The sequence below is a fragment of the Chiloscyllium punctatum genome, chromosome 41 (assembly GCF_047496795.1).
Source record: "Chiloscyllium punctatum isolate Juve2018m chromosome 41, sChiPun1.3, whole genome shotgun sequence".
In the NCBI taxonomy this organism is placed as follows: Eukaryota; Metazoa; Chordata; class Chondrichthyes; order Orectolobiformes; family Hemiscylliidae; genus Chiloscyllium; species Chiloscyllium punctatum.
Window position 1 is genome coordinate 14,598,226 of NC_092779.1, and position 27,774 is coordinate 14,625,999.

At 47.4% G+C, this 27,774-nt stretch overlaps 2 protein-coding genes across 5 annotated transcripts in view; one reads left to right on the forward strand and one right to left on the reverse strand.

Moving 5' to 3' along the window:
* Positions 1-6,313, forward strand: part of LOC140464864 (atypical chemokine receptor 4-like) — a 37,115-nt gene extending 30,802 nt beyond the window's left edge. For all 3 annotated transcript variants that reach the window (XM_072560419.1, XM_072560418.1, XM_072560420.1), the window contains one exon: positions 1,593-6,313. In XM_072560419.1, coding sequence (XP_072416520.1) covers positions 1,598-2,680 — 1,083 coding nt within the window. In that variant the 5' untranslated portion in view covers positions 1,593-1,597 and the 3' untranslated portion in view covers positions 2,681-6,313. The remainder of the gene's footprint in view (positions 1-1,592) is intronic.
* acad11 (acyl-CoA dehydrogenase family, member 11) overlaps positions 1-27,774 on the reverse strand; it is a 244,274-nt gene that overhangs the window by 78,286 nt on the left and 138,214 nt on the right. For both annotated transcript variants that reach the window (XM_072560417.1, XM_072560416.1), the window contains 3 exons: positions 24,014-24,152; positions 14,597-14,704; positions 12,877-12,975 (listed from right to left, as the gene is read on the reverse strand). In XM_072560417.1, coding sequence (XP_072416518.1) covers positions 12,877-12,975; positions 14,597-14,704; positions 24,014-24,152 — 346 coding nt within the window. The remainder of the gene's footprint in view (positions 1-12,876; positions 12,976-14,596; positions 14,705-24,013; positions 24,153-27,774) is intronic.

The following is a 27,774-nucleotide window of genomic DNA, read 5'->3' on the forward strand; positions in this document are numbered from 1 at the left end:
CTGACTTGGAAATATATCGCCGTCCCTTCAGTGTCGGTGCGTCTAAATCCTGGAACTGAGTGCAAAAAGTCATGGGTGTTACGGCATTCAGAAAAGGGAAAGGTTCAGGAAGATGGGAGATCAAAGATGTCACAGAACAAAGACAAAAGTGAGTGGCAATGTTTTTACAGAAGGCAAGACAGAGATCTAGAATCTTGGAGATAGTGAGGACTGCAGACACTGGAGAATCAGAGCGGATAAAGTGTGGAGCTGGAAAAAGCACAGCAGGTCAGGCAACATCAGAGCAGCAGGAGGTCAGGACATTTCATCAGGACTGGGGGAGGGGGAAGGGGACTGAGAAATAAATAGCAGAGGGGGTGGGGCTGGGGGAAAGGCAGGTGGGATGGCAATAGGTGGATGTAGCTAGGAGGTGATTGTGATTGGTCACTGGGAAGGGTGGAGCAGATAGGTGGGAAGGTAGATGTAGATAAGTGTCAAAAAGGGTGACGCTGGAAAAACACAGCCGGTCAGGCAACATGCGAGGAGCTGGAGAGATAACTTCGGGCATTAGCCCTTCATCAGGTAAAGGGTGCAGGGCAGAGAGGGAGGACTGGACCTGGGATGGGGTGGAAGAATCCAGAGTCAGTGATAATGACAGAGTAGAGAAAAACAATGGGGAACAAGATACAGACCTGGAGAAAAGGGCAGGGGGAGCACAGGGAAGGTATCGAAATGGAGACTGTGTTCAGGCTCTGAACTCAATGAACTCCTGAAGGCTGCAACTGCCAAAGTGGAAAATAAGGTGCTGTTCCTTCAGCTTGCATTGGACTTCTCTGGAACATTCCAGGACAGAATGAGAGCTAGAGACAGTGTTTCTCATTGTGAGCAGTAGACTAGATTGAAAGGAGTGTAAGTTAATCACTGCTTTAACTGGAAGGAATGTTTGAGCCTTGGACAGTGAACACGCAAGAGTTTAAAGTGGTCCATCTCCCGTAACTGATGGAGGAGTGGATCTAGAGTCCATGCCTCTGGTGGTGTGTTTGGTGACAAACGGTTCCAAATCACAGACTCGATCAACCTTACCAATGACTATCCACCCCCACCCTTGCCATCAACAGGCACCGGGATTTTACACAGCACCCAAAGGTGCACCTTAAATGATATTTGAGACCATTCAGTATAATGCAAACCCCATCACAGGTTGAACTACACCCACTTCGGTGTGACTGAGGGAAGGCCGCATTGTCAGAGGTGCTGGCATTTATCCGTGAGATGATGAACACTTGCCCATTGACCTGAAAGGAAACAATCCCATTAAATTCCTTAGAGTCAAGGGGGGGGTGCACAGAGTTGCTCCTAATGTCCTGACCAACACCCTTCACTCAGTAACACGCAGCACAAAAAGGTAAATGCTCAGTTATTATTTGTGGGAGCTTGCTGTGCTCTGGAGCACTGAGAGCATCTACTTCAGAGCAACAACTTTGATTAACAGGTTAAGAGGTGTTTTGGGATGTCCCGCAGAGGTGGAGACACCAGACAATGGGTGAAAAACCTTGCCTATTCTGCAAACGTAATTTTTCGGATAACATGATTGCTGTTATTTTATCTTGAAGGTGCCATGGAGGATGAAGACATTTATGACTATTACCAGAACAGTTATTATAACGGGACTGATAGCGACTACAGAAATTACAGCATCAACTATGACGATTATTATCATATATGTCAGAAGGATAACGTGAGACGGTTTGCCAAGTATTTCCTGCCAGTGTTCTATGCGGTCACTCTGATCATTGGGCTTGCTGGAAATTCATTGGTGGTGGCCGTTTACACCTACTACAAAAAGCTCAAGTCGAAAACTGACTTGTACATCTTGAATCTGGCCATTGCTGACTTGCTGCTTCTCATAACTCTCCCCTTCTGGACAGTCTACGCAATCCATGGGTGGATATTAGGGGTGGCCATGTGTAAAATCTCCTCAGCTCTCTTCGTCATGAACTTCAGCGCTGGGATGCTTTTCCTCGCCTGCATCAGCGTTGACCGATACCTAGCCGTCTCCAAGGCGACGAGCTCTCCGGCCGTCGGCAGCAAGGGCAAGGTGGTCTGCGTTTGCGTCTGGGCGGCGGCCATCTTGCTGAGCGTCCCCGATTTCGTCTTCACTTCGGTGCACGGGACTGAAGGCCGGGAACTGTGCATCTCCGTCTTCCCCTTGCACATGGCCCGCTCGGCCAAGGCCACCATCCAGATCTTCGAGATCCTCATGGGTTTCGCCATCCCCTCGCTGGTCATGCTGTACTGTTACTCGGCGGTGGCAAAGGCCGTGTGCAGAGCTCCGAGCGGAAAGAAACGCGGACCCCTGCGAGTCCTCCTCGCCGTCGTGGGGGTCTTCTTCCTGACCCAGCTGCCGTACAACACCGTCAGGTTCTGCCGTCTGCTAGACCTGTTGCACACGCTCATCAGTGAATGTGACAGCAGCAAGAGGATGGACATCGCCATCCAGGTGACAGAGACCATCGCTCTCTTCCACAGCTGCCTCAACCCCATCATGTACGCCTTCATGGGGGCATCGTTCAAGGGCTACATCCTGCGGGCGGTTAAAGAGTACGGTTACCACCGTCGGCATCGGAACACCTCCATCGCTCTCGAGTGCTCCTTCAACTCCCTGTCTCAATCTGAGCACACCAGCAGCTTCACCATCTAGCGAGATGACTGCACCAAGACTACACAATCAGAGCTTCTACTGCGTTACCAGAGTAACCTTATTGACCAATAGAAACCCACCCCTTCACTCTCCCAACACCCTTCACTTGCTCATTTTCACCACAGCCTTTGGAAGGCCATTGGCAACATTTTAGGAACATAGAATCACAGGAGGCAGAGTAGGCTATTCAGCCCTTCCAACTTCTTTGACCATTCATTGGGATCATGACCGATCTGTGACCTAACTCCTTATACCTGCCTTTGGCCCATATTCTTGACATCTTTGCTCGACCAGATTCATCTGTGTCAGATTTCACATAAACAACTGATCCAGTATCTTGCTTCTTCCCTTGTTTTCACAGAAATCTCAGAACCCCCCCAGTGTGGAAGCAAGCCGTTTGGCTAATCAAGTCCACACTGACCCTCTGAAGTGCATCCCACCCAGACCCCACCCTATCTCTGTAACCCTGCATTTCCAATGGCTGATCCACCTAACTTGCACACCTTTGGGCTGTGGGAAGAAACTGGAGCACCCAGAGGGATTGCACACAGAACAGGGGAGAAATAGCAACCTGCACACAGAGAGTCACCTGAGGCTGGAACCGAACCCGGTCCCCGGGCTCTGTGACGCAGCATGGCTAACCACTGAGCAACCCCAAAGGTTGTTATTATTTCCCAGCCACCTCCCCCCTCCCCATCCCCATTCAATTTTCTTTCTCTTCTGTTTCTACCCTCACTTTCTCCTTCAGCTGTTGCCAGGCCAACGCTCTCCGGTCTCCCTTTCCAGTCCCTGGATTAATCATTCTCTCTCGACCATTCAAAATAAAAGTGTTGGTCAAAATGAGCCAAATTAGATTGAGCAGCCCCTGACGAGCATCGTAACACAACTCAATATATCAAAGGAAACTTACAAATTTAAATCAAAATGCAATTTTTTTGGGGGGTGTGGGAAATAATGTAGTCCAGACCCCATGGTGTCCCACTGTTCCTATTGTTGAATACTTCACACACCCTCTGCACGGGCTCCCAGGGCCAAACAGAGGCACCAAAGTATTTCTCTCCCTAATTCTACTTTCCAATTCCTTAACTTCCCCTCGTGATCCAACCCATCTTTCTATCCATTCAGCTGATTCCGAGCATCCTCAGTCACACCCTCACTTCAAAAGTTATCAGTTCTTTTCACTGTCCATTCTCAGAGTCCAACTCTCACGTCCAACGCTCGGCATTAGTGACTGTACTGAAAGTTCTCACAACTTTATGCTGATGCTCCTTGAAGTCACTGGTCACGCCTCCTGTCATAGCCAATCTAATTTGGAATTCATTCATTTTCGATTCTAAGTTTGGGTCTTATCAGCACGCTATGTCTTTTCAACCCTTCCAGTCGGTGACATATCGAGTGTGCAAGTGGTGGTACCCTTACTTCACCCTCACAGTCGGATCATCTCTCTGGGAAAGGGGAAAATTGGACCATGGATTCATTCCCAATTGAGTCCCAAATCTCTACAGTAATCGTCTTTTTTCCCATTCTCGTATTCCACTCTCTCCTCTGGGAGCAATCATTCTGAATGCTCTTTATTTGACCTCTTCAGTGCTCCTGCTATTGTGCTCTCCATTTTTTCATTGTTAAATTCATTCATTTAATGCCACATATAAATCACATTCTGCTCAAGTCTGGAAGTAATAGTGAGTTTTTGAGGTAATTTTCGTCCCCTTTATTAAAGACTTAACAACATAAGAACTAGGAGGAGGAGTAGGCCTCTCGAGCCTGCTCTGCCATTCAATATGATCATGGCTGACCTTTTTGTGGCCTCAGCTCCACTTACCCGCCCTCCCACCATAACTCTAAATCCCTTTACTGTTCAAAAATTTATCCTTGCCTTAAAAACATTCAACGAGGTAATGTCAACTGCTTCCCTAGACAGGGAATTCCACAGATTCACAAACCCTTTGAATGAAGAAATTCCTCCTCAACTCAGTCCGAAATCTGCTCCCCCTTATTTTGAGGGTGATGCCCCCTAGTTCTGCTTTCTACAGCCTCCCTGCTTCTATCTTATCTCATAATGTTGTAAGTTTCTCTGAGATCCCCCCTCATTCTTCTAAATGCCAATGAGAATAATCCCAGTCTACCCAATCTCTCCTCATAAGCCAACCCTCCCAACTCCGGAATCAACCAAATCAATTCAATAAACGTTGACCTTGCCAGTGGTATCCACATCTCACAAATGAGCAAGACGAACTTTACAAACATCAGAAAAATCTGCATCTTAACAACAGAATGTGACTCAGAGTTCAACGCAGTATGTTACTTGTAATAACTTTGCAAGGAACACAATGACCACTTCCAACACGATATAGTTGAACCTTTGACCCTCAACTGCATTCCCATCACTGAATTCACCAACTGCTAACATCCTGGAGATTATGACTGATCAGAAACTGAACTGCGTCAACTACATAAATACTCTAGCGTCAAGAGCACGCCAGAGGTTGGGAATTTAGTGGTGAGTTAACTCACTGCCTGTCTCCTCAGAGTCTGTCCATCATCTACAAGGTACTCAGTCAGGAGTGTGATGGAATATTTCCCCACTTGCCTGGAGGAGTGCAGCTCCAGCAGGATTAAAGATGTTCACCAAAGATGAAACAGAACCTCATTCTCCACTGTGAGCATCCACTCCCTCCACCACCAATGCTCATTAGTGACAGTGTGTACCCTCTGTAAGATTTGCTGCAGAAATTCACCAAGGCTCCTTCGACAGGACCTTCCAGATCCATGATTTAGAGATGCCAGTATTGGACTGGGGTGGACAAAGTTAAAAATCACACAACAACAGGTTATAGTCCAATAGGTTTATTTGGAAGCACCAGCTTTCGTAGCGCTGCTCCTTCATCAGGTGGTTGTGGAGAATAAGGTCGTAAGACACCTTACTTCCACTCCTATGTCTCACGGTCTTATGGTCTTACGATCTTATACTCCACAACCACCTGATGAAGGAGCAGCACTCTGAAAACTAGTCCTTCCAAATTAGCCTGTTGGACTATAACCTGGTTTTGTGTGATTTTTAACTTTCCAAATCCATGATCACCTCCATCTGAAAGGACAAGGGTAGCAGATACATGAGAACACCCATCAAATGCAATTTCCCCTTCAAGCCACTCACCATCCTGAATTAGAAATATATCGCCATTCCTTCAGTGTCACTGGGTCAAAATCCTGGAGTTCCCTTCCTAACAACCCTGTGGGTATCCCCACATTCCAATGTCTACAACAATCAAGAAGGCAGCTCACCGTCAACTTCTCAAAGACAATAAATAAATTCAATAAACATTGACTTTGCCAGTGACATTCACATCCCATAAATGAACAAAATAAACTTTAGAAACACTAACCACGACTATGTGTAGACGTTTTGTATACATTTTTTTACAAATACAATGTGTTTTCGTAATGGTTCTCAGAAATTTATTCTTTATATTTGAAGTTGCTGTTTGTAATCTGGTTTATGTCCCTAATTTAATTAGAAGTGTACTTTGGCAATATTATTTTTAATGTGAATGCATTTCCTTTGTATTCAGTAGAAAGATCAAGCTATGAGTCTACCATGCAAAATCATAAAATTAAAGATATTTATGCATGCATCAGTTTCATACCAGATGATTCAAAGAGCAGGACATTTCAATTAAAATATGACATGGGCTGGATTTCAGTTATCATCTACAAGATGCACTGCAGAAATTCACCATAGCTCCTTAGACAGCATCTTCTAAACTCATGACGCATTCTATCTAGAAGGACAAGGGCAGTAGATACAATGGGAGCACCACCAATATACAACTTCCCCTCCAAGCCACTCACCATCTCAAATTGGAAATATATCGCCGTTCCTTCACCGTCACTGGGTCAAAATCTCAGAACTCCCTTCCAACCAATATTGTGGAGGTACGCTGAAAGTACATTGAAGAAGGCTCACCATCACGTTCTCAAGATCCAACTCAGCTTTAAATGCTGGCCCAACCAGGGATACCCATGAGTGAATGGAAGTGACAGTGCACACCTATATTGGTTGCCATGGCAAATTGTCATGGCAATTCAAGCATCCCCTTGACTAGAGTCATAATCATAGAGTCATAGAGATGTACAGCATGGAAACAGACCCTTTGGTCCAACCTGTCCACGCTGACCAGATATTCCAACCCAATCTAGTCCCACCTGCCAGCACCATATCCCTCCAAACCCTTCCTATTCATATACCCATCCAAATGCCTCTTAAATGTTGCAATTGTACCAGCCTCCACCACTTCCTCTGGCAGCTCGTTCCATACCTGTACCACCCTCTGCGTGAAAACGTTGCCCCTTAGGTCTCTTTTATATCTTTCCCCTCCCACCCTAACCCTATGCCCTCTAGTTCTGGACTCCCCCCACACCAGGGAAAAGACTTTGCCTATTTACCCTATCCATGTCCCTCATAGTTTTGTCAACCTCTATAAGGTCACCCCTCAGCCTCCGACGCTCCAGGGAAAACAGCCCCAGCCTGTTCAGCCTCTCCCTGTAGCTCAAATCCTCCAACCCTGGCAACATCCTTGTAAATCTTTTCTGAACCCTTTCAAGTTTCACAACATTTTTCCGATAGGAAGGAGACCAGAATTGCACGCAATATTCCAACGGTGGCCTAACCAATGTCCTGTACAGCCGCAACATGACCTCCCAACTCCTGTACTCAAGACTCTGACCTATAAAGGAAAGCATGCCAAATGCCTTCTTCACTATCCTATCTACTTGCGATTCCACTTTCAAGGAGCTATGAACCTGCACTCCAAGGTCTCTTTGTTCACTCCTGAGGACCTTACCATTAAGTGTATAAGTCCTGCTAAGATTCGCTTTCCCAAAATGCAGCACCTCGCATTTATCTAAATTAAACTCCAAAACTCCATAAGATGGGTCCAAGTAGCTGGAGCTATCCACAAATCAAGCAAAAAGAAAGTATGGGATGTGGCCTCCAGGCCCAGAGAGACTCTTGTAGAGTCTCAAAGTGCTGTCCTGGAAGATGAGGTAAATTGCCATGCAAATGGTCTGGGCAGTAGGTGGATGGATTTGCGTCATCCAGTTCTAACAGATTTTAGATGGACAATCAGAACCACAATTCCTGTTGGATTATTTTCCTGATCAAAACAATAAAGATTTAGCTCCTTAATTGTGGTAAGTCTTTGGGTGGGAGGAGTTGGTGAAGTGAAGTTTAAAATTGAAGACGTTTGATGGTAAGCTCATCCGACAACTCTGAGCTGTTAATGTTGTACAATCCAATCCTTACACCGTCAATACTGGCAGGTTTGAAGGTGTTTGTGACCATAGTTACCAAATGTAACAAGTTTTCAGGTAGTTTATTAAGTTTGTTAAGAAACAGCACTTTCGAAATGATGCATTAGTTAATGAGACAAAAACAAAATATATAACTTGTGACCATTAGGATGAATCCTTAATACCAATGGATGACCAGGCAGTTGGCATAGAGTGTGTCAATCCCATTTACTTTGTGTGTTAGTGTCCTTCCTTGAGCAGAAATCTCAAGGAACTCGTCCCTGAGGTCTTCCCTCAATCTCTTCAATCTTCAGTCTGAAGAAGACAGCTCCTTAATAAGGAGGCATGGTGGCTGAGTGGTTAGCACTGCTGCCTCACAGCACCAGGGACCTGGGTTCGATCCCAGCATTGGGTGTCTGTCTGCATGGAGTTTGCACATTCTCCCCGTGTCTGCGTGGGTTTCCTCCCACAATCCAAAGATGTGCAGGTTAGGTGAATTGGTCATCCTAAATTGCCCACAGAGTAAGGTGCATTAGTCAGGGGGAATAGGTCTGGGTGGGTTACTCTTCGGAGGGTCGGTGTGGACTATTAGGGCTGAAGGGCCTGTTTCCACACTGTAGGGAATCTAATTTCTCCTCAGACTCTGAGCTCTTGTTGATACATCCTATTTTTGGGATTGGCTGGTCTGAATCCCTTACAGCTACATATGACATCGCACCCAATGGCCAAGCCAACTGCATTCCTTGCTCACCTCCATCATAACATCAGTCTGCAATTTTCCTAAGAAGAAACCTTTGTATTTTTTTCTGAAACAACTTGGAGCTCCGGGCATTAGTGGCCTGTTAGCCTTTGTAACCTTGATCCTTATAAAATCATTGAATTTTACAGTCCAGGAGGAGGCCTTTCAGCCCATCGTGACTGCACTGGGTGCCGAAAGAGTTACCCAGTGAGTCCCATTCTCCAGCCCTATCGCCACGGCTCTCCGAATTCATCACTTTCAAATACATATCCAGCTCTCTCCTATGGAATGCACCTCCACTACTTTCCCAGGCAGTGCATTCATTTAAGACAAGTGCATTATTAAGTTTTTGATCTCTATAAACCACAGTGCAACAAATAAGGTGACACAGTGAAATGAGAAATGGAAAGAAACCACCAGAACAGAAATATCTTTTAAATCCAGTATCAGACAATAAGGCGCTGATAAGACGAAATGGCCATAAATTATTATTTGTCTTTGATGTGCACAGTTACTGTTTCATTTAAACTTGCCCTACAGCTCGTAAAACATAAAAGTTTGCAAAGAAACACAATCTTTTGATTCCCTCCCCAACATTTGTGGTTAATCCAGCACTTTGAAGTAAATGTTTATTGGGCCTTTAATCAAAGTCATGCAGAGACCATTCAGCCTATCAGACTCTGCCAACTCTTTCCAGGTGTTATCATTCCTTATAGGCATTGTGTCACACAGCCACCTTTGACCTGCTGGGTTTCTGGGAAACGCCATGTCACTGAAGCTAACTGGTTTCAACAAAGACTTCCACAAGTAATCAGCCTGTTCTACCAAGAGTGGCAGCACTGCTTTACCAAGATGCCAACTAGACCCCACCATCAAAGAACATCTTCCCCTTCCCACCCCTCTCTGCCTTCCACAAGGACCATTCCCTTTGACAGTCCTTGGTTTGTGCCACACTCTCCCCACCAACCCCCCCCCCAAACCGACAGGTACCTTCCCCTGCAACTGGAAAAGATGCAAAACCTACCGGTACACCAGCCCCCTCACCTCGATCCAGGGCCCCAAATAGTCCTTCCAGGTGAGACAGAGGTTCATCTGCCTCTCCTCCAACCTAGGAGAAAGTGAGGTCTGGACATTAGAGTTGAGAGTGTAGAGCTGGAAAAGCACAGCAGGTCAGGCAACTTTTGTCTGAATAAAGGGCTTTTGTCTGAAACGTCGATTCCCCTGCTCCTCGGATGCTGCCTGATGTGCTGTGCTTTTCCAGCACCACACTCTCGACTCTCCTCCAACTTTGTTTACTGTATCAGGTGTTCCCGATGTGGTCTTCTCTACATGGGGGAGACCGAACGTAAACTCAGGGAGGGAACGGCTCCCTGAGCATCACAGCCAGCTCCTCAGGGGCCGACCAGACCTCTCAGTCACCTCCCATTTCAATTCACCCAACCACTCCCTTTCCGATATGACCAACCTTGGCCTCCTCCATTGCTCCAACGACCCAAACCACAAATTGGAGGAACAACATCTCATCCTCTGCCTGGGCAGCCTACAACCCAGAGGACTCAACACTGAGTTCTCCAATTTCAAATAACCTCTCGCCCCATCCCTGACACCCTTCCCAGCCCCTCACCCTTCCCTTCCACTCCTCCCAGCCACCAACTGGATCCATTCCTCCCATTGACCAACCCTGGTTGTATCCTCGGCCTATCTTCACCTCTCCCTACCTCACTACCCTGGCCCCACATCCCCTTTATCTGCAGTTCCCCCCACACCCACCCCGAGTCCTGAAGAAGAGTTACACCTGAAACGTCGACCTCTGCACCACCTGATGCTGCTGGGCTTGCTGTGTTCTTCCAGCTTCCTGCCTCTCTTTTAATAAAAGGCTGGTATTCCGAGCAGCCGAGCCAAGACTGCCAACTGGTGGTGTAATGGCTGTGAAATAACCTGCTGGCTCAACCTCCAGCTTTGACACAGAAACATAGCAAACAGGAGCAGGAGGAAGGCCACTCAGCCCATCGAGCCATGCCACAATTCAATGTAATCACAACTGATCCTCTATCTCCACGCCAACACCCATTCAGTCCACACACCTTTAGCCTCTAGAAGTCTATTTATTCCTTCAATACATGGGGTGGTGATGGAGGGTTGTTTTTCAGACTGGAGGCTTGTGACCAGTGAAGTGCCACAAGGATCGCTGCTGGGCCATCTACTTTTTGTCATTTACATGAATTATTTGGATGCGAGCATCAGAGGTACAGTTAGTAAGTTTGCAGATGACACCAAAATGGGAGGTGTAGTGGGCAGTGAAGAGGATTACCTCAGATTACAACAGGGTCTGGACCAGATGGGCCAATGGGCTGAGAAGTGGCAGATGGAGTTTAATTCAGATAAATGCGAGGTGGCTGCATTTTGGGAAAGCAAACCTTAGCAGGACTTATACACTTAATGGTAAGGTCCGATGGAGTGTTGCTGAACAAAGAGACCTTGGAGTGCAGGTTCATAGCTCTTTGAAAATGGAGTCGCAGGTAGATAGGATAGTGAAGAAGGTGTTTGGTATGCTTTCCTTTATTGGTCAGAGTATGGAGTACAGGAGTTGGGAGGTCATGTTGCGGCTGTACAGGACATTGGTTAGGCCACTGTTGGAATATTGCGTGCAATTCTGGTCTCCTTCCTATCGGAAAAATGTTGTGAAACTTGAAAGGGTTCAGAAAAGATTTACAAGGATGTTGCCAGGGTTGGAGGATTTGAGCTATAGGGAGAGGCTGAACAGGCTGGGGCTGTTTTCCCTGGAGCGTCAGAGGCTGAGGGGTGACCTTATAGAGGTTGATAAAACTATGAGGGACATGGATAGGATAAATAGACAAAGTCTTTTCCCTGGTGTGGGGGGTGTCCTGAACTAGAGGGCATAGGTTTAGGGTGAGAGGGGAAAGATATAAAAGAGACCTAAGGGGCAACTTTTTCACACAGAGGGTGGTATGTGTATGGAACGAGCTGCCAGAGGAAGTGGTGGAGGCTGGTACAATTGCAACATTCAAGAGGCATTTGGATGGGTATATGAATAGGAAGGGTTTGGAAGGATATGGGCCGGGTGCTGGCAGGTGGGACTAGATTGGGTTGGGATATCTGGTCGGCGTGGACGGGTTTGTCTGAAGGGTTTTCCATGCTGTACATCTCTATGACTCTGTGACATTCAATGACTTCCAGTGGTAGAGAATTCCATGCTCTGAGTGAATTAAGATCTCCTCAGCTCAGTATGCATGGCCTATCCCTATATCCTGAGACCATGATCTTCTTGTCCTGGATCTCCCTACCAGGGGAACCTTCATCCCAGTATTCAGACCATCCGGCCCTGCCATAATGTTAGACATTTCAATGAGATCCTCACCCATTCTTCTGGTCTGCAATGAATTCAGGCCCAGTTGACCCAGTCTCTCCTCATGTGACAAACCTGCCACCCCAGGAATCGGTCAGGTGAACCTTCATTGCACTCAGTCTCTGGGAAGTGTACCTTTCTTGGGTAAGGAGACCAAAGCTGTACCCAATACTCTAGCTCTGGTTTCACCAAGGCCTTGTACAGTGGCAGGAAGACTTCCTTGCTCCTATACTCAAACCCTGTTGCAATGAAGGCCAACAAACCATTTGCTTTCCTAACTGCTTGCTTTCAATGACCACTGTATAAGACTACCCAGCTCCCTTTGCTCATTAACATTTCCTCACCTATCACCATTCACTATTTTTCCTATAAAAGTGAATAACTCCACATTTATCAGTGTTATACACATCTGGTACATGATTGCCGACTCACTCAATTTGTCTAACTCACACTGAAGACCCTTTATCTCCTTGTCATCACTCATACTTCCCCACTTACAAGTCCTTCTGCTATAACATGACAGTTATGTTCCTCCGTGACCTCACGGTCTAGAAAATCATGCTATACAAAGCTTACTAACAGAAAATTGTTATACCCATTCAGAAGAAACTGTGTGTTATCCAAACAACACCCACAATTCGTAAATGGTGTTATAGCCAATTCATGCTGACAAAACGCACGTTATGGCAGAACGACCTGTAGTTTTGAGTCAAGCAGAATGCTCAGAGTATTGGTCCCCCCCAGCCGGGGAAAAGTGCGTAATTTCCAAACCTGGGCTCTGGGTCACCCTTTACTCACCACTGGCCCACCACTTCTTGCCAACAATGACATAGCTCTCTCCGTCCCGGTGAATGGTACATTCAACATTGGTGGCATCACTGGAAGCCACATCCGGCTCTGAGAGTTGGACCGAGTGAAGAAAAAAACATCATTGTCAGAGATGAAAAGGTCACCATTTCCGAATTAACAGCAGCCATTAATAAACCCCAAGGGGGTTGGTGTGTTGGGGAGGGGCGGTGTCACAGCCATCAAGCATGAGCCTCTGCCAATCAGACACACAGAAAGGCTGGGGAGCTCAGAAGGTAGTGTTTCTGCCTCAGAGTCAGAAGCTGTGGGTTCAGGCCCCACTTCATGATGTGGTGGCCATGGCCCGTGATGTGGTGAAACAGAGTAAGCACCAAGCTGCCCCCAAGCCCTTCAAACACATGCCAATGGCAGACAGCGAGAGATTCCTCGTCCGTCATTGAGATGGAACAAAATGTGAAACCACTGCCATCCCAACTGGAAAATGTGCATGTCACTGGCTGGGGTAGGTTTAGAACCTGCATCGTGCCTTACCCCGGTGGAGATCTCACGGTCCATGGTTCAGGCCTGTGGGACTGTCCAAAACACTGGGGCCATCCGACCGTGGCTGCCATCTCTCAATGTCAACACTCAAATTGACACCAGTTGCCTGGGAAGTCACCCCATCAGCTCAGCAGATCCAGGGGTGGGTACAATGGCTCAGGGGTTAGCACTGTTGCCTCACAGCGCCAGGGACCCGGGTTTGATTCCCACCTCGAGTGACTGTCTGTGTGGAGTTTGCACATTCTCCCTGTGTCTGGGTGGGTTTCCTCACACAGTCCAAAGATGTGCCGGTCAGGGTGGATTGGCCATACTAACTTGCCCCATAGTGTTCAGGAATGTGTAGACTAAATGTATTAGTCAGGGGTAATGTAGAGCAATAAAATAGGGACATAGGTCTGAATGGATAGTTTTCGGAGGGTCGCTGTGGACTTGGTGGGCCAAATGGCCTATTTCAAACTGCAAGGATTCCATCCACGATCCATTTGGGGAGGCACGGTGGCTCAGTGGCTAACACTGCAACCTCACAGCACCAGGGACCTGAGTTTGATTCCGGTGACTGTGTGGAGTTTGCACATTCTCCTTGTGTCTGCGTGAGTTTCCTCCGGGTGCTCTGGTTTCCTCCCACAGTCCAAAGATGTGCAGGTTAGGGTAGACTGGCCATGGGAGATGGAGGGTCACGGGAATAGGGTAGGGGGTGAGTCTGGCTGGGCTGCTCTTCGGAGGGCTGGTGTGGACTCGATGGGCCGAATGGCCTGCTTCCACACTATAGGAATTCTATGATCAGCTTTGTGACCAACAGCAAACAGCCTGTTGCATTTAAATAGTGCCCTTTCCGTTGTAAAATGTTCTGATATGCTTCACAGGAGTGACCCCAAAATGGAAATGTGACACTGAGCCAATTAACAAAACCTTATGACCAATGGCCAAGAGCTCAGCCCAAGATAGGGATGTTTTATGGAGTGTCATGGGATCAGTGGAGAGGTTTCAGGAAGGAATTTCAGAGTTTGAAACCTCGGCAGTTGTAGGCCGGATCAGTCAAATGGAGCCTGCCGTTGTCTTTGGGAAGTGGGGGGGAATAAAGGGGTGTGTTACTTCCACAGCCCAGCTCCAGCGAGAACATCAACTAGAATCCTAAACGACTAAATGGATTAACCCAGGCAGATGGAGATACCTGTCATGCAAAAACACGAATGGATTTCTCCATTAAGCAGAGGTTCCAGCCATCTCTTCTTCTGCTCTTCTGTTCCGTACAAGTGTAGCACCTCCATGTTCCCTGTGTCTAGGAAACAAGGTGGGAATGTCATCAGATGGAAAGTCTGCCGTTCTACTCTGCTGCTTCTGTTATGATGCTGTGTTGAAATGAGCCATTTACACATCACCCTCATGGATCAGTCACCGAGAGTGGGGTGGGCTTTGGGTGGGCACAGAGAGGAGGAAACTGTTCCCTGCAGCGCTGAGCTGGACATGAACTGAAGGGGGGGGGGAAGGGTAGTTGGTCATTAGGGAGGACTTGGTCATTTCAGGGTGTGCATGTTGGTCATTTTGGTGTGTGCATGTTGGTCATTGGGGAGGTGGGGGTCGAAAGTGTGGTGCTGGAAAAGCACAGCAGGTCAGGCAGCATCTGAGGAGCAGGAGAATCGATGTTTCAGACATAAGTCCTTCATCAGGAATGAGGCTTGTGGGCTGGGGCACTAAGAGATAAATGGAAACGGGATGGGGCTATGGGGCTGGGGGGAAGGTAGCTGAGGATGCATTAGGTAGGAGAAGGTGGGGGAGAAGGTGATAGGTCGGAGAGGAGGGTGGAGCAGATAGGGGGGAAAGGTGATGGACAGGTCAAGAGAGCGGTGCTGGGTTGGAGGCTTGGGACTGGGGTAAGGTAGGGAAGGGGAAACAAGGAAACTGGTGAAGTCCACATTGATGCAGTGGGGTTGGAGGGTCCCAAGGCAGAAGATGAGATGTTGTTCCTCCTGGAATCGGTTGGTAAGGGAGTGGCGAAAGAGGCAGCCCAGCACCTGTATGTCCTTGGCGGAGTGGAAGGGGGAGTTGAAGTGTTCAGCCAAGGGGCGGTGCAGTTGGTTGGTGAAGGTGTCCCAGAGATGTTCTCTGAAATGATCCGCAAGTTGGTGTCCTGTCTCCACAATGTAGAGGAGACCTCATCGGGTGCAACAGATACAGTTGATGATGCTTGTGGAGGTACAGGTAAATTTCTGTCGGATGTGGAAGGATCCTTTGGGGCCTTCGATGGAGGTGAGGAGGCAGGTGTGGGTGCAGGTTTTGCACTTCTTGTGGTGGCAAGGGAAGGTGCCAGGAGAGGGGTGTGGGGTGTGGGCTGGTGGGGGGCAGGATCTGACAAGGGAGTCTCAGAAGGAATGGTCTTTACGGAATGCAGATAGTGGTGGGGAGGGAAATATATCTCTGGTGGTGGGGTTCATTTGGAGGTGACAGAAACGGCAGAGGATATTGTGATGTATATGGAGGTTGGTGGGAGGAAGATGAGGGCTGGGGGGTGTTCTGTCCTTGTTGCATTGGAAAGGGAGGGGTTTGACGGCAGAGGTGCAGGAAGTGGAGGAGATATGAGGGCATTGTCGAGCATGTGGGAGGGGAAATTGCGGTCTTGGAAGAAGGAGGTCATCTGGAGTTGTCTACAATGGAACTGGTCCTCCTGGAAACAAATGCGGCATAGGCGGAGGAATTGGGAATAAGGGATCACCTTTTTACAGGAGGTAGGGTGGGAGGAGGTGTAGTCCATGTACCTGTGGGAGTCAGTGGGTTTGTAGTAGATGTCTGTAGTCAGTCGGTCACCATTGATGGAGATGGACAGGAAGCAGAGGAAGGTATCCGAAATGGTCCAGGTGAGGTCGGGGTGGAAGATGTTGGTAAAGTTGATGAACTGAGAAGAAAGTGAGGACTGCAGATGCTGGAGATCAGAGCTGAAAATGTGTTGCTGGAAAAGTGCAGCAGGTCAGGCGATGAACTGTTCAACCTTCGCGTGGGAGCACGAGTGGGTGTCAATACAATAATTGATGTAGCAGAGGAAAAGGTGTGAGATGGTGCCAGTGCAGAGTCATAGAGATGTACAGCATGGAAACAGACCCTTCGGTCCAACCTGTCCATGCCGACCAGATATCCCAACCCAATCTAGTCCCACCTGCCAGCACCCGGCCAATGTCCTTCCAAACCCTTCCTATTCATATACCCATTCAAATGCCTCTTAAATATTGCAATTGTACCAGCCTCTACCACTTCCTCTGGCAGCTCATTCCATACACGTACCACCCTCTGCGTGAAAACGTTGCCCCTTAGGTCTCTTTTATATCATTCCCCTCTCACCCTAAACCTTCGCTCTCTAGTTCTGGACTCCCCGACCACAGGGAAAAGACTTTGTCTAGTTATCCTATCCATGCCCCTCATAATTTTGTAAACCTCTATAAGGTCACCCCTCAGCCTCCGACGCTCCAGGGAAAACAGCCCCAGCCTGTTCAGCCTCTTCCTACAGCTCAAATCCTCCATTCTTGTTAATTTTTTCTGAACCCTTTCAAGTTTCACAACATCTTTCCCATAGGAAGGAGACCAGAGTTGCATGCAATATTCCAAAAGTGGCCTAACCAATGTCCTGTACAGCCGCAACATGACCTCCCAACTCCTGTACTCAATACTCTGACCAATAAAGGAAAGTATACCAAACGCCTTCTTCACTATCCAATCTACCCACGACTCCACTTTCAAGGAGCTATGAACCTGTACTCCAAAGTCTCTTTGTTCAGCAACACTCCCTAGGACCTTACCATTAAATGTATAAGTCCTGCTAAGATTTGCTTTCCCAAAATGCAGCACCTCACATTTATCTGAATTAAACTCCATCTGCCACTTCTCAGCCCACTGGCCCATCCGGTCACGATCCTGTTGTAATCTGAGGTAATCCTCTTCACTGTCCACTACACCTCCAATTTTGGTGTCATCTGCAAACTTACTAACTATACCTCTTATGCTCGCATCCAAATCATTTATGTAAATGACAAAAAGTAGAGGGCCCAGCACCGATCCTTGTGGCACTCCACTGGTCACAGGCCTCCACACTGAAAAACAATCCTCCACCACCACCCTCTGTCTTCTACCTTTGAGCCAGTTCTGTATCCAAATGGCTAGTTCTCCCTGTATTCCATGAGATCTAACCTTGCTAATCAGTGTCCCATGGGAACCTTGTCGAACGCCTTACTGAAGTCCATATAGATCACATTTACTGCTCTGCCCTCATCAATCTCCTTTGTTACTTCATCAAAAAACTCAATCAAGTTTGTGAGACATGATTTCCCATGCACAAAGCCATGTTGACTATCCCTAATCAGTCCTTGCCTTTCCAAATACATGTACATCCTGTCCCTCATGATTCCCTCCAACAACTTGCCCACAGCCGAGGTCAGGCTCACTGGTCTATAGTTCCCTGGCTTGTCTTTACCTCCCTTCTTAAACAGTGGCACTACGTTAGCCAACCTCCAGTCTTCTGGCACCTCACCTGTGACTATCGATGATACAAATATCTCAGCAAGAGGCCCAGCAATCACTTCTCTAGCTTCCCACACTTGATCAGGTCCTGGGGATTTATCCACCTTTAACCGTTTCAAGACATCCAGCTCTTCCTCCTCTGTAATCTGGACATTTTGCAAGATGTCACCATCTATTTCCCTACAGTTTATATCTTCCTTATCCTTTTCCACAGTAAATACTGATGCAAAATATTCATTTGTTATCTCACCCATTTTCTGTTGCTCCACACAAAGGCCGCCTTGCTGATCTTTGAGGGGCCCTATTCTCTCCCTAGTTACCCTTTTGACCTTTATGTATTTGTAAAAAGCCTTTGGATTCTCCTTCATTCTATTTGCCAAAGCTATTTCATGTCCCCTTTTTGCCCTCCTGATTTCCCTCTTAAGTATACTCCTACTTCCTTTATACTCTTCTAAGGATTCACTCGATCTATTCTGTCTGTACCTGACATATGCTTCCTTCTTTTTCTTAACCAAACCCTCAATTTCTTTAGTCATCCTGCATTCCCTACACCTACCAACCTTCCCTTTCACCCTGACAGGAATATACTTTCTCTGGATTCTCGTTATCTCATTTCTGAAGGCTTCCCTTTTCCAGCCGTCCCTTTACCTGTGAACAGGTAATCCAATCAGCTTTCAAAAGTTCTTGCCTAATACCGTCAAAATTGGCCTTTCTCCAATTTAGAACTTCAACTTTTAGATCTGCTCTATCCTTCTCCATCACTATTTTAAATCTAATGGAATTATGGTCGCTGGCCCCAAAGTGCTCCCCCACTGACACCTCAGTCACCTGCCCTGACTTATTTCCCAAGAGTAGGTCAGGTTTTGCACCTTCGCTAGCAGGTACATCCACATACTGAATCAGAAAATTGTCTTGGACGCATTTAAGAAATTCCTCTCCATCTAAACCCTTAACACTATGGCAGTCCCAGTCGATATTTGGAAAGTTAAAATCCCCTACCATAACTACCCTATCATTCTTACAGATGGCTGAGATCTCCTTACAAGTTTGTTTCTCAATTTCCCTCTGGCTATTAGGGGGTCTATAATACAATCCTAATAAGGTGATCATCCCTTTCTTATTTCTCAAAGTTGCAGAAGATGGACTGTTCCATGTATCCGACAAAGAGGCAGGTATAGCTGGGGCCCATGTGGGTGCCCAGGGCTACCCCTTTGGTTTGGAGGAAGTGGAAGGATTGGAAGGAGATTTTGTTGAGGGTGAGGACCAGTTCAGCCAGGTGGATGAGGGTGTCAGTGGAAAGGGACTGGTTGGGACCGCATTACAGGAAGAAACTGAGGGCTTGGAGATCTTCGTCATGGCGGATGGAAGTATACAGGGACTGGATATCCATGGTGAAGATGAGGCTTTGGGGGCGGGGAAATGAAAATCTTGGAGGAGGTGAAGGGCGTGGGTGGTGTCACGAACGTAGGTGGGGAGTTCCTGGACTAAGGGGGACAGGACAGTGTCAAGGCAGGCAGAGATGAGTTTGGTGGGACAGGTGCAGGCTGAGGCAATGGGTCAACCGGGGAAGTCAGGTTTGTGAATCTTCGGAAGGAGGTAGAATTGGGCAGTGGGGGGATCACGGACAATGAGGTTGGAGGCTATGGATGGGAGATCCCCAGAGGTGATGAGATTGTGTACAGTCTGGCAGATGATGGTTTGGTGATGGAGGTGAGGTCATAGTCGAGGGGACAGTAAGAGGAGGCATCTGTGAGTTGGCGCCTGTCTTCAGTGGTGGAGAGGTTGGTGCCATACATGACTTCTGCATGCCCCCCCCCTCCCTCTGCCCACCTTCTGCGGGTTTGATGGTGAAGTTGTAGTTGGAGCAGAGGGAGTAGAGGACTCCGTGTTGTGAGGGTGGGAGATTGGAGTGGGTGGACAGGTTGAGGTGGTCAATGTCATGGCAGCAGTTAGAAATGAAGAGGTCAAGGGTGGGTAACAGGCCAGCACAGGGTGTCCAGGTGGATGGGATGTGTTGGAGGCAGGAGAAGGGGTCCTCTGTGGGTGGGCGGGAGTCTTGGTTGATAAAGTGGGCCTGGAGGCGGAGGCGGCACAGAAATGCTCAAGGTCACGACGCGTGTTGAAGTCATTAATTTGAGAGCATCGCAGGATAAAGGCCTGTGCTGAGGACTAACATTCATCTCAGTGAGGGGGAGGTCTGAGGGATTGGTGAACATACAGCAGGGGCTGGGAGCCAGGACCTGGTGTGGGGTTGCAGCTGGGTGTGGGGGCAGAGACAGTCACTTGAATGGGCGTGATTATAGGATCAGGAGTGATGTCACCAACAGAAGTGATGCTCACAAAGGGGGCGGAAGAGGGGTCTACAGCAGTGTCCATGGGGTAGGAAGTGACATCACATGTGACGGCAGCAACATTGCAGACTGGTTTCTGGTGAGTGACATCACTGGTGGTGGAAGTGACATAGGTGATGGAGTCATCATGTCCAGGTGAGTGACGTCTTTAGGGGCAGAAGTGGCAGCAGCAGCGGCAATTGCGGGAGGTGGGTGTGTTGGTCATTTGAGGGTGTGCATGTTGGTCATTAGTGAGGTGGGTGTGTTGGTCATTGGGGAAGTGGGCGTGTTGGTCATTGGGGAAGTGGGTGTGTTGGTCATTTGGGAGTGTGCATGATGGTCATTGGGGAGGTGGGTGTGTTGGTCATTGGGGAAGTGGGTGTGTTGGTCATTGGGGAGGTGGGGGTGTTGGTCATTAGGGGTGATCATGTTGATCATTGGGGAAGTGGGTGTGTTGGTCATTGGGGAGGCGGATGTGTTGGTCATTGGGGAGGCAGATGTGTTGGGGGTGTGCATGTTGATCATTGGGGAGGTGGGTGTGTTGGTCATCGGGGAGGCAGATGTGTTGGTCATTGGGGAGGCAGATGTGTTGGGGGTGTGCATGTTGATCATTGGGGAGGTGGGTGTGTTGGTCATCGGGGAGGCAGATGTGTTGGTCATTGGGGAGGCAGATGTGTTGGGGGTGTGCATGTTGATCATTGGGGAGGTGGGTGTGTTGGTCATTGGGGAGGTGGGTGTGTTGGTCATTGGGGGTGAGCATGTTGGTCATTGGGGAGGTGGGTGTGTTGGTCATTGGGGAGGTGGATGTGTTGGTCATTGGGGGTGAGCATGTTGATCATTGGGGAAGTGGATGTGTTGATCATTGGGGAGGTGGGTGTGTTGGTCATTGGGGATGTGCATGTTGGTCATTGGGGAGGTGGGTGTGTTGGTCATTGGGGGTGTGCATGTTGGTCATTGGGGAGGTGGATGTGTTGGTCATTGGGGAGGCGGATGTGTTGGTCATTGGGGAGGTGGGTGTGTTGGTCATTGGGGAGGCGGATGTGTTGGTCATTGGGGAGGCGGATGTGTTGATCATTGGGGAGTTGGGTGTGTTGGTCATTGGGGAGGTGGATGTGTTAGTCATTGGGGGTGTGCATGTTGATCATTGGGGAGTTGGGTGTGTTGGTCATTGGGGGTGTGCATGTTGATCATTGGGGAGTTGGGTGTGTTGGTCATTCAGGGTGTGCATATTGATCATTGGGGAAGTGGGTGTGTTGATCATTGGGGAGGTGGGTGTGTTGGTCATTGGGGGTGTGCATGTTGGTCATTGGGGAGGTGGGTGTGTTGGTCATTGGGGAGGTGGGTGTGTTGGTCATTGGAACAGATGTTGGTTATTAGGAGGATTTGGTCATTGAGGAATGGGATATACAATCAGCCAGACTGCTGCCTCTCACATACCCAGTGGTCCCTTGCCCTGGGTGCTTGAGGTTTGGAGTCAGTGAAGGATAGAGTTAGTCTGGACCACAAAGCCCTCACCCCATGGTCAACCGCTGCTCCTGTCTCTTTCTGGCCAATAGGTTCCACAACTTTAAGGGTGAAAGATGTTTTTCAAATCCCCCCTAAATCTCCTGCTCTTTACCTTAAAGCTATACCCACTGGTTACTGACCCCTCTACTTAGAGGAAATGTTTTTCCCAGTCTAACCGCAGTCTGAGCCCCTCAATCAGATCCCTCCCAGAACACCAGATCAGTCACTGTAGACAATACTTTCTGGTTAGCCATATGCCAAAGAACAGCATCAAGCACCGCATTTGTATAGCACCGTTTGCACAGCAAATTACTTTCAAGTGTTCATCAAACAAAGTTTGACATCGAACCACAGAAGAAGGTGTCAGAGCAGATGGCCAGAGAAGTGAGTTTTAAAGGGGAAATGTGTCGAGAAGTTCCAGGAGGGGAAGAGAAAGATATTAATGCAACAGCAGAGTAAACCACAGAAGGTACAGTATTCAGTACAGCTCCCGAGGGACGCAATACGAAAGCTCTGCTTTAAGCTGAGAATTTGAATTTTTACAGACACTTTAAAAGAATCATTTAAACACACTGAAGGAATAGTTATATTTTGATTCATTCATGTGTTCTGCCCAGCCAGCGTGTACTACCTGTCCCTAACTGCCCAGATGGCAGCTGAGAGTTGCTGTGGGTCTGGAGTCACTTGTAAGTGGGGGTTAGGCAGATTGCGTTTCTTAAAGGACATGACGAACAAGATGGGTTTTTATGCTTGCCATTGGATTAGCTTTTTATTCCAGATTTCTACGGAATTCAGTCTAAAGGGAGGCAGTGGCATTGTGGTAATGTCACTTGAAAAATAAACAAAAACCTTCAGAGTCATATTCCGGGGATGTGGGTTCAAACACCACCATTGGCAGAGGATGAAATTTGAATTCAATTAAAATATCTCACTGTCAATTAACACAGGCTCAGCGAGCGCTGTCAATATCCCATGAATGCTTTTTGTTCTCAAAAATCACAGGCTCAATGGACCATTCCTGTCCCTAACATGGAGAACTTGGCGAGGAGAGGATTAAAAAGTGAAAATACCACGCTCCTGATCTTCGGGCACCCGGTACGGAGGAGGGAGGGCAGGTCTGAGGAGCTCCTCGTGGGTCTGCTCCTGGGCCTGGCCAAACTGGCCATCAACAGGTCCAGGCAGCGGGCCGTGGAGGGGGTCGTTAGGGCCGACTGCCTGCCCCTCTTCCGCGGTTACGTTAGAGCCCGGGTGTCCTTGGAGAAGGAGCACGCGGTGTCCACCAACACCCTGGAGTCGTTCAGGGAGAGGTGGGCACCGCAGGGAGTGGAGTGTGTATTATATCCCCCTCCAACTCTATTTTGATTTCATCCCTGCCCTCCCCTTCACTGTTAAACAAAAATTAAAATAAAAAGTGAAAATATCAATGCAGAGGTGTTGACATTGTTCCTTGGCAGAAGGTTGGAGCCATGTGGACTGGCCAGAATTCACTTGTTGAGATCAAACCCGAGATCGTGATTTGTGAGGGTGGGTGGAGTTCACAGGCAAGGGGTTGGGGAGAGAAAAAAAACAAGGAAGAGAAAAAGTGAGAAAAAAAGCGAGAGAGAGAAAAACAGAGAAAGAAACAAAGAAGAGAGAAAGAAGGAAAGAAAAGATGGAAAGCGAGAAAGAGAGAAGGATCGAAAGAGAGAAAGAAAGACAGAGAGAAAGATGGAAAGAAAGAGATAGGAAGGAAGGAAGGAGACAGGGAGGAAGACAGTGAAAGAAAGAAAGAAGAAAATACAAGGGAAATAAAAAGGGAAAAAAAGGAAAAAATGAAGTGGGAAAGACAGTGTTAAAAGAAGAAGAGAACATTGAATACAAGAGAAAGATGGTCATCACAGAACATGGAAGGCTGGAGCTTAGTCGGGAAGGTCTGTGATTGTGGAAAGGAATGAACAATGATGCTCAGGGATGGCCGTGGAGTCTCTGATGAGGGTGGTCTTCAGGTAAGTGGAGATCAGGTTCAGCCGAAGAGAACTGATCGGTTCCAAAAACCAGTCATACCGGGATTCGAAACGTTAATTCCCTTGCCCTCTCCACAGGCAGCGCCCGACCTGGTGAGATGTCCCAGAACTTGCTGATTTTGTTATAAAATATCAGGAGTTTTTTTTCTGTCAACTTCCCTTCTCACTTAAACCTCACGGTTCGTAAGCAGAAGGTGCCAATCCATTCAGCAACGATAATGGGTGATGCTTGAGTTGGCGACCTACCTGGAGCCTGGCAGTTGAAAACGTCAGGAGCAAAGAAGCATCTTCCAGTTTCTTCAGCAATGAAAGCATAATCCAACTGAGTCAGGCCGCTGACTGCTGGCAGGAAGAGGTTCCAGAGACCTGCAGCTTTCGCCTTGTGCTGCCAGGAAAAAAAAACACACAAAGAGCCAAAAAAAAAATTCACCTCATCCAATCCTGCATAACATCATTGAACAATGTCACACATTCAACCGATCATGAATATCTGGTGAAATAATCAATCAGTCCCGCCTCTCCACTTTTTCAATCTCTTGAGAGTGATGCTGTGTTCAGGCAGAGGTTTTTCAGATTGCGACCTGTTGTGTCAAGCAGTTTGTTTGCCTAACTTTGTCTCCATTTCTTGCTGTGCCAATCACCTTCCATCCATCTCCCCTGTTTACTGCCCCCTCTGCCATCAGAACCTCATTTCCTCTGTCGTAACCGTTCAGGATTCATACACCTCTGTCAAGTTCTCTCTTCCTTTTCTCTACTCTGAACAAGTACAACTCCAGTCTCGCCAAGGGACAGATGCTTTTCATCCCTGGGTATCGTTCTATTTGAAGTTTTGTGCACAGTTGAAAGGAACATCTCGTGGTGCAGTGGGTAGTGTCCTTGCCTTTGAGCCTTGCACCTCTGGGTTCGAATCCAATCCCCCAGCCTTGACGGATAAGGTCAGTTCAAGGTTCAAGAACGTCCTCCCTCAAAAAATACAACGTCCCATCTCGTTGCGGCACTACCTTACCCTAGACCTTCCAAACAGCAGAAGGGTGTTCGCAAAGGTGCCATATTGTACACCTTCTGGAGGTCCAACCACAAACACTGGACGGAGTGCGCAAAAATCCAAACGTGCCACACACCTCTTCGACTGCCACTTGCCTCCCCCTGTGGTAAAGTGTGAATACCCACAGTCAGATTGTTCAGGGCCCTCGGGAATGGGGGGGGTGGGGAAGGACCCCCTCAATGCTGGGAATGATGGTGTGACACTGACCAAGGAAGGTGTCTTCACCATGTGACCAAACAGGTTGAGTCTCAACCTGCAAATCCATCTGACAGATGGAGGGAGAGAAAGGGAGACAGTGTGGGAGAGATTCCTGGTCAGCTAAGTGATGGAAGGGATATGGGGGCCCCTACCTTCACTGTTCAACGCTCCAGCTTACAATGTATCACACAGCAACCCTGGCTCCCTGAGTGAACTGTAACACCCCGCCAGTTCATTGCTTGCACCTCTAGGATTCACTCATCGGACTTTCCCAAAGTCGCTGGCATTGGTGTCAAAGAGCAAAGGGCACAGGTGAAGAGGAAACCATTAACCAGATTCAACACTGAGTGTTAGCAATCTCCTGGAGGGGTGCTCAACGTGAATTCACAACAGAATGGGGGCATTACAGCAGGATGGAGAATTCCCACTGGATTAAAAGGAAGTTGGGAATTACCACTGAGTGCTGAGAGGAGCCAGCTATGCTAGAAGGGCATTTTTAAGGAAATCTGTGTACCAAGTCTGGCTTTAATTGTAGGAGCAGCAGTTCAGAGGAGATTTACTCAACTGATTGCCAGGGCGAGGGTTGAGCTATCTTATAAGGAAAGGCTGAGCAGACTATGGTATAGTGTGTGATGATGTTGTCACTTTAAAAAGGTTATTTTGTCCTTGGTTTTTTTGAAGAGAGATCGTAAAGGCAGAGATACCGAAGATCCACATTTAACTCTGATTGCCCTCCACAGATGCTGCCAGACCTGCCGAGCTTTTCCAGCAAATTCTGTTTTTGTTTTAAACTTGCTGTCCATTGCATTGCAGTACGGACTTGATGGGCCAAATGGATCCCATGCTGTACAATTCTGCGAGTCCAGGCAATACCCAGGAATGTTGTGGTGCTGCACAAGGGGGTTTTTAAACAGAAACCATGATGAGCCATCTTGTGAGAATGACATTTTGCACCATGCCAGAGATCTCAGAGTTGATCTATTCCCATGGTTCCTCTGTTTTGGAAGGTGGTTCTTAAGCTGTCAATTGGAAATCTGAAGCTGCCCAGTACTCCTGCTGTGACCTGTCACCGAGTACTGCGTTCTGCCAACAGAAAACTGCAAGACTGTAACATCCGTACCCACACCCAGTTAAAGGCTTCAAAAGAAAGTTCGTCCCAATAAGAAAAGAAAAACTGAAATCTTTCAGAAGTGAAATCTTTGCCCTTTCGTTTCTTCCCTGCTGCATTTAACTCTATTCTGATCTCTTTCAAGATCGATCATTTCTAAAGAGAAATTCAAACCTCCAGTTAAGACCGGGAATAAAAACACATCAAGGCTTCACGTTTTAAGTCTTTTACTGCAAGAAATGGCCAACGAAACACAATCGACTAAACACTATTTTCTTTTTGTAGGCAATTAAACTGTAGAAATACTTGTTTCTTTTTCGGTATCACTCTCCATGGAATTAGTTACGATAACAAACAGTTCACAATTGCTCCCAGCTTCTAATCTGTTACTTTCTCCTCAGTTTTCCCAGTTAGGTAGCCTCTAATCCCAGGACTACCACCCACTGTGAGGCTTACACTGTAGATTCCTTCTGTTAGCACTGAGCTAGGCAAATCTTCCATTCTCCTTTCATTCCTACTGAATGCTGTCTTTAATCTGTGTCCAAGCTCCCACTCACACTGAATGATAACGTTAACATTTTTCTGCATGATATGTGGGCCTGTCTGATTCCATCTCTTGCTCTCTACCTCTCAGATGACAGCAAGAAAAAAATGCATCTGCTGTATGTTGGTGACAGCCAAGTGTTTATAGGGAAGTCTGTAACCTGATCTCAAAATGGCTTCCTCTGCATTCTTACTAACGGAAATGAAATACACATTTGTTTTGTATCTAAGTGGGAACTTTTTTGAGACTGGCATTGATGCCAACCTCACCCCATCCACAACACATTCACATCTTTAAAGTAAAGGGGTGATTTACAGCATATATGTGACAACATCTTGCTGAGACTTTGGAGATATGATGAAAGGTGTATTTTATACATATTACAGTTTGGGATTTCTTTATTAAAATAGAGACACATGTGGGTCGGTCCTGTGAATTGTTTTTTAAAGACAGGTCAGAAATTTGTGTGAAACAGTTTCTTAAGTGCATCAATTCCAAGAAAGCATATCAAAGACATGTCATAGAGTCATACTGCAGGGAAACAGGCCCTTCAGTCTAACCAGTCCATACCAACCACAATCTCAAAATAAATTAGTACCATTTGCTTACATTTGGTTCAAATCCCTCTAAACATTTCTTACTTGTGTTTTTTTTTAAATCTAAATGCCTTTTAAACGTTGTAACTGCACCTGCATCCACCACTTTCTCTGGAAGTCCAGTCCACACATGAACTGCTCTCTGTGGAAAAAAAATTACCCCTTGTGTCTTTTTGAAATCTTTATCCTCTCACCTTAAAAATATGCCGGCTAGTCTTAAAATCTCCCACCCTAGGGTAAAGAGACCCGCTATTCACCTTATCTACATCCCTCATGATTTTATAAGCCTCTATAAGGTCACCCCTCAACCTCCTTCACTCCAGTGAAAAAAGTGCCAAGCATTCAGCCTCTCCTTGTATCTCCAACCCTCCATTCCAGGCAACACCCTGGTAAACCTTTTCTGAACCCTCTCCAGCTTAATAATATCCTTCCTAGAGCAGGGTGACCAGAACTGGGCACAATACTCCAGAAGAGGCCTCACCAATGTCCTGTACAACCTCAATATGAATGTTCCAA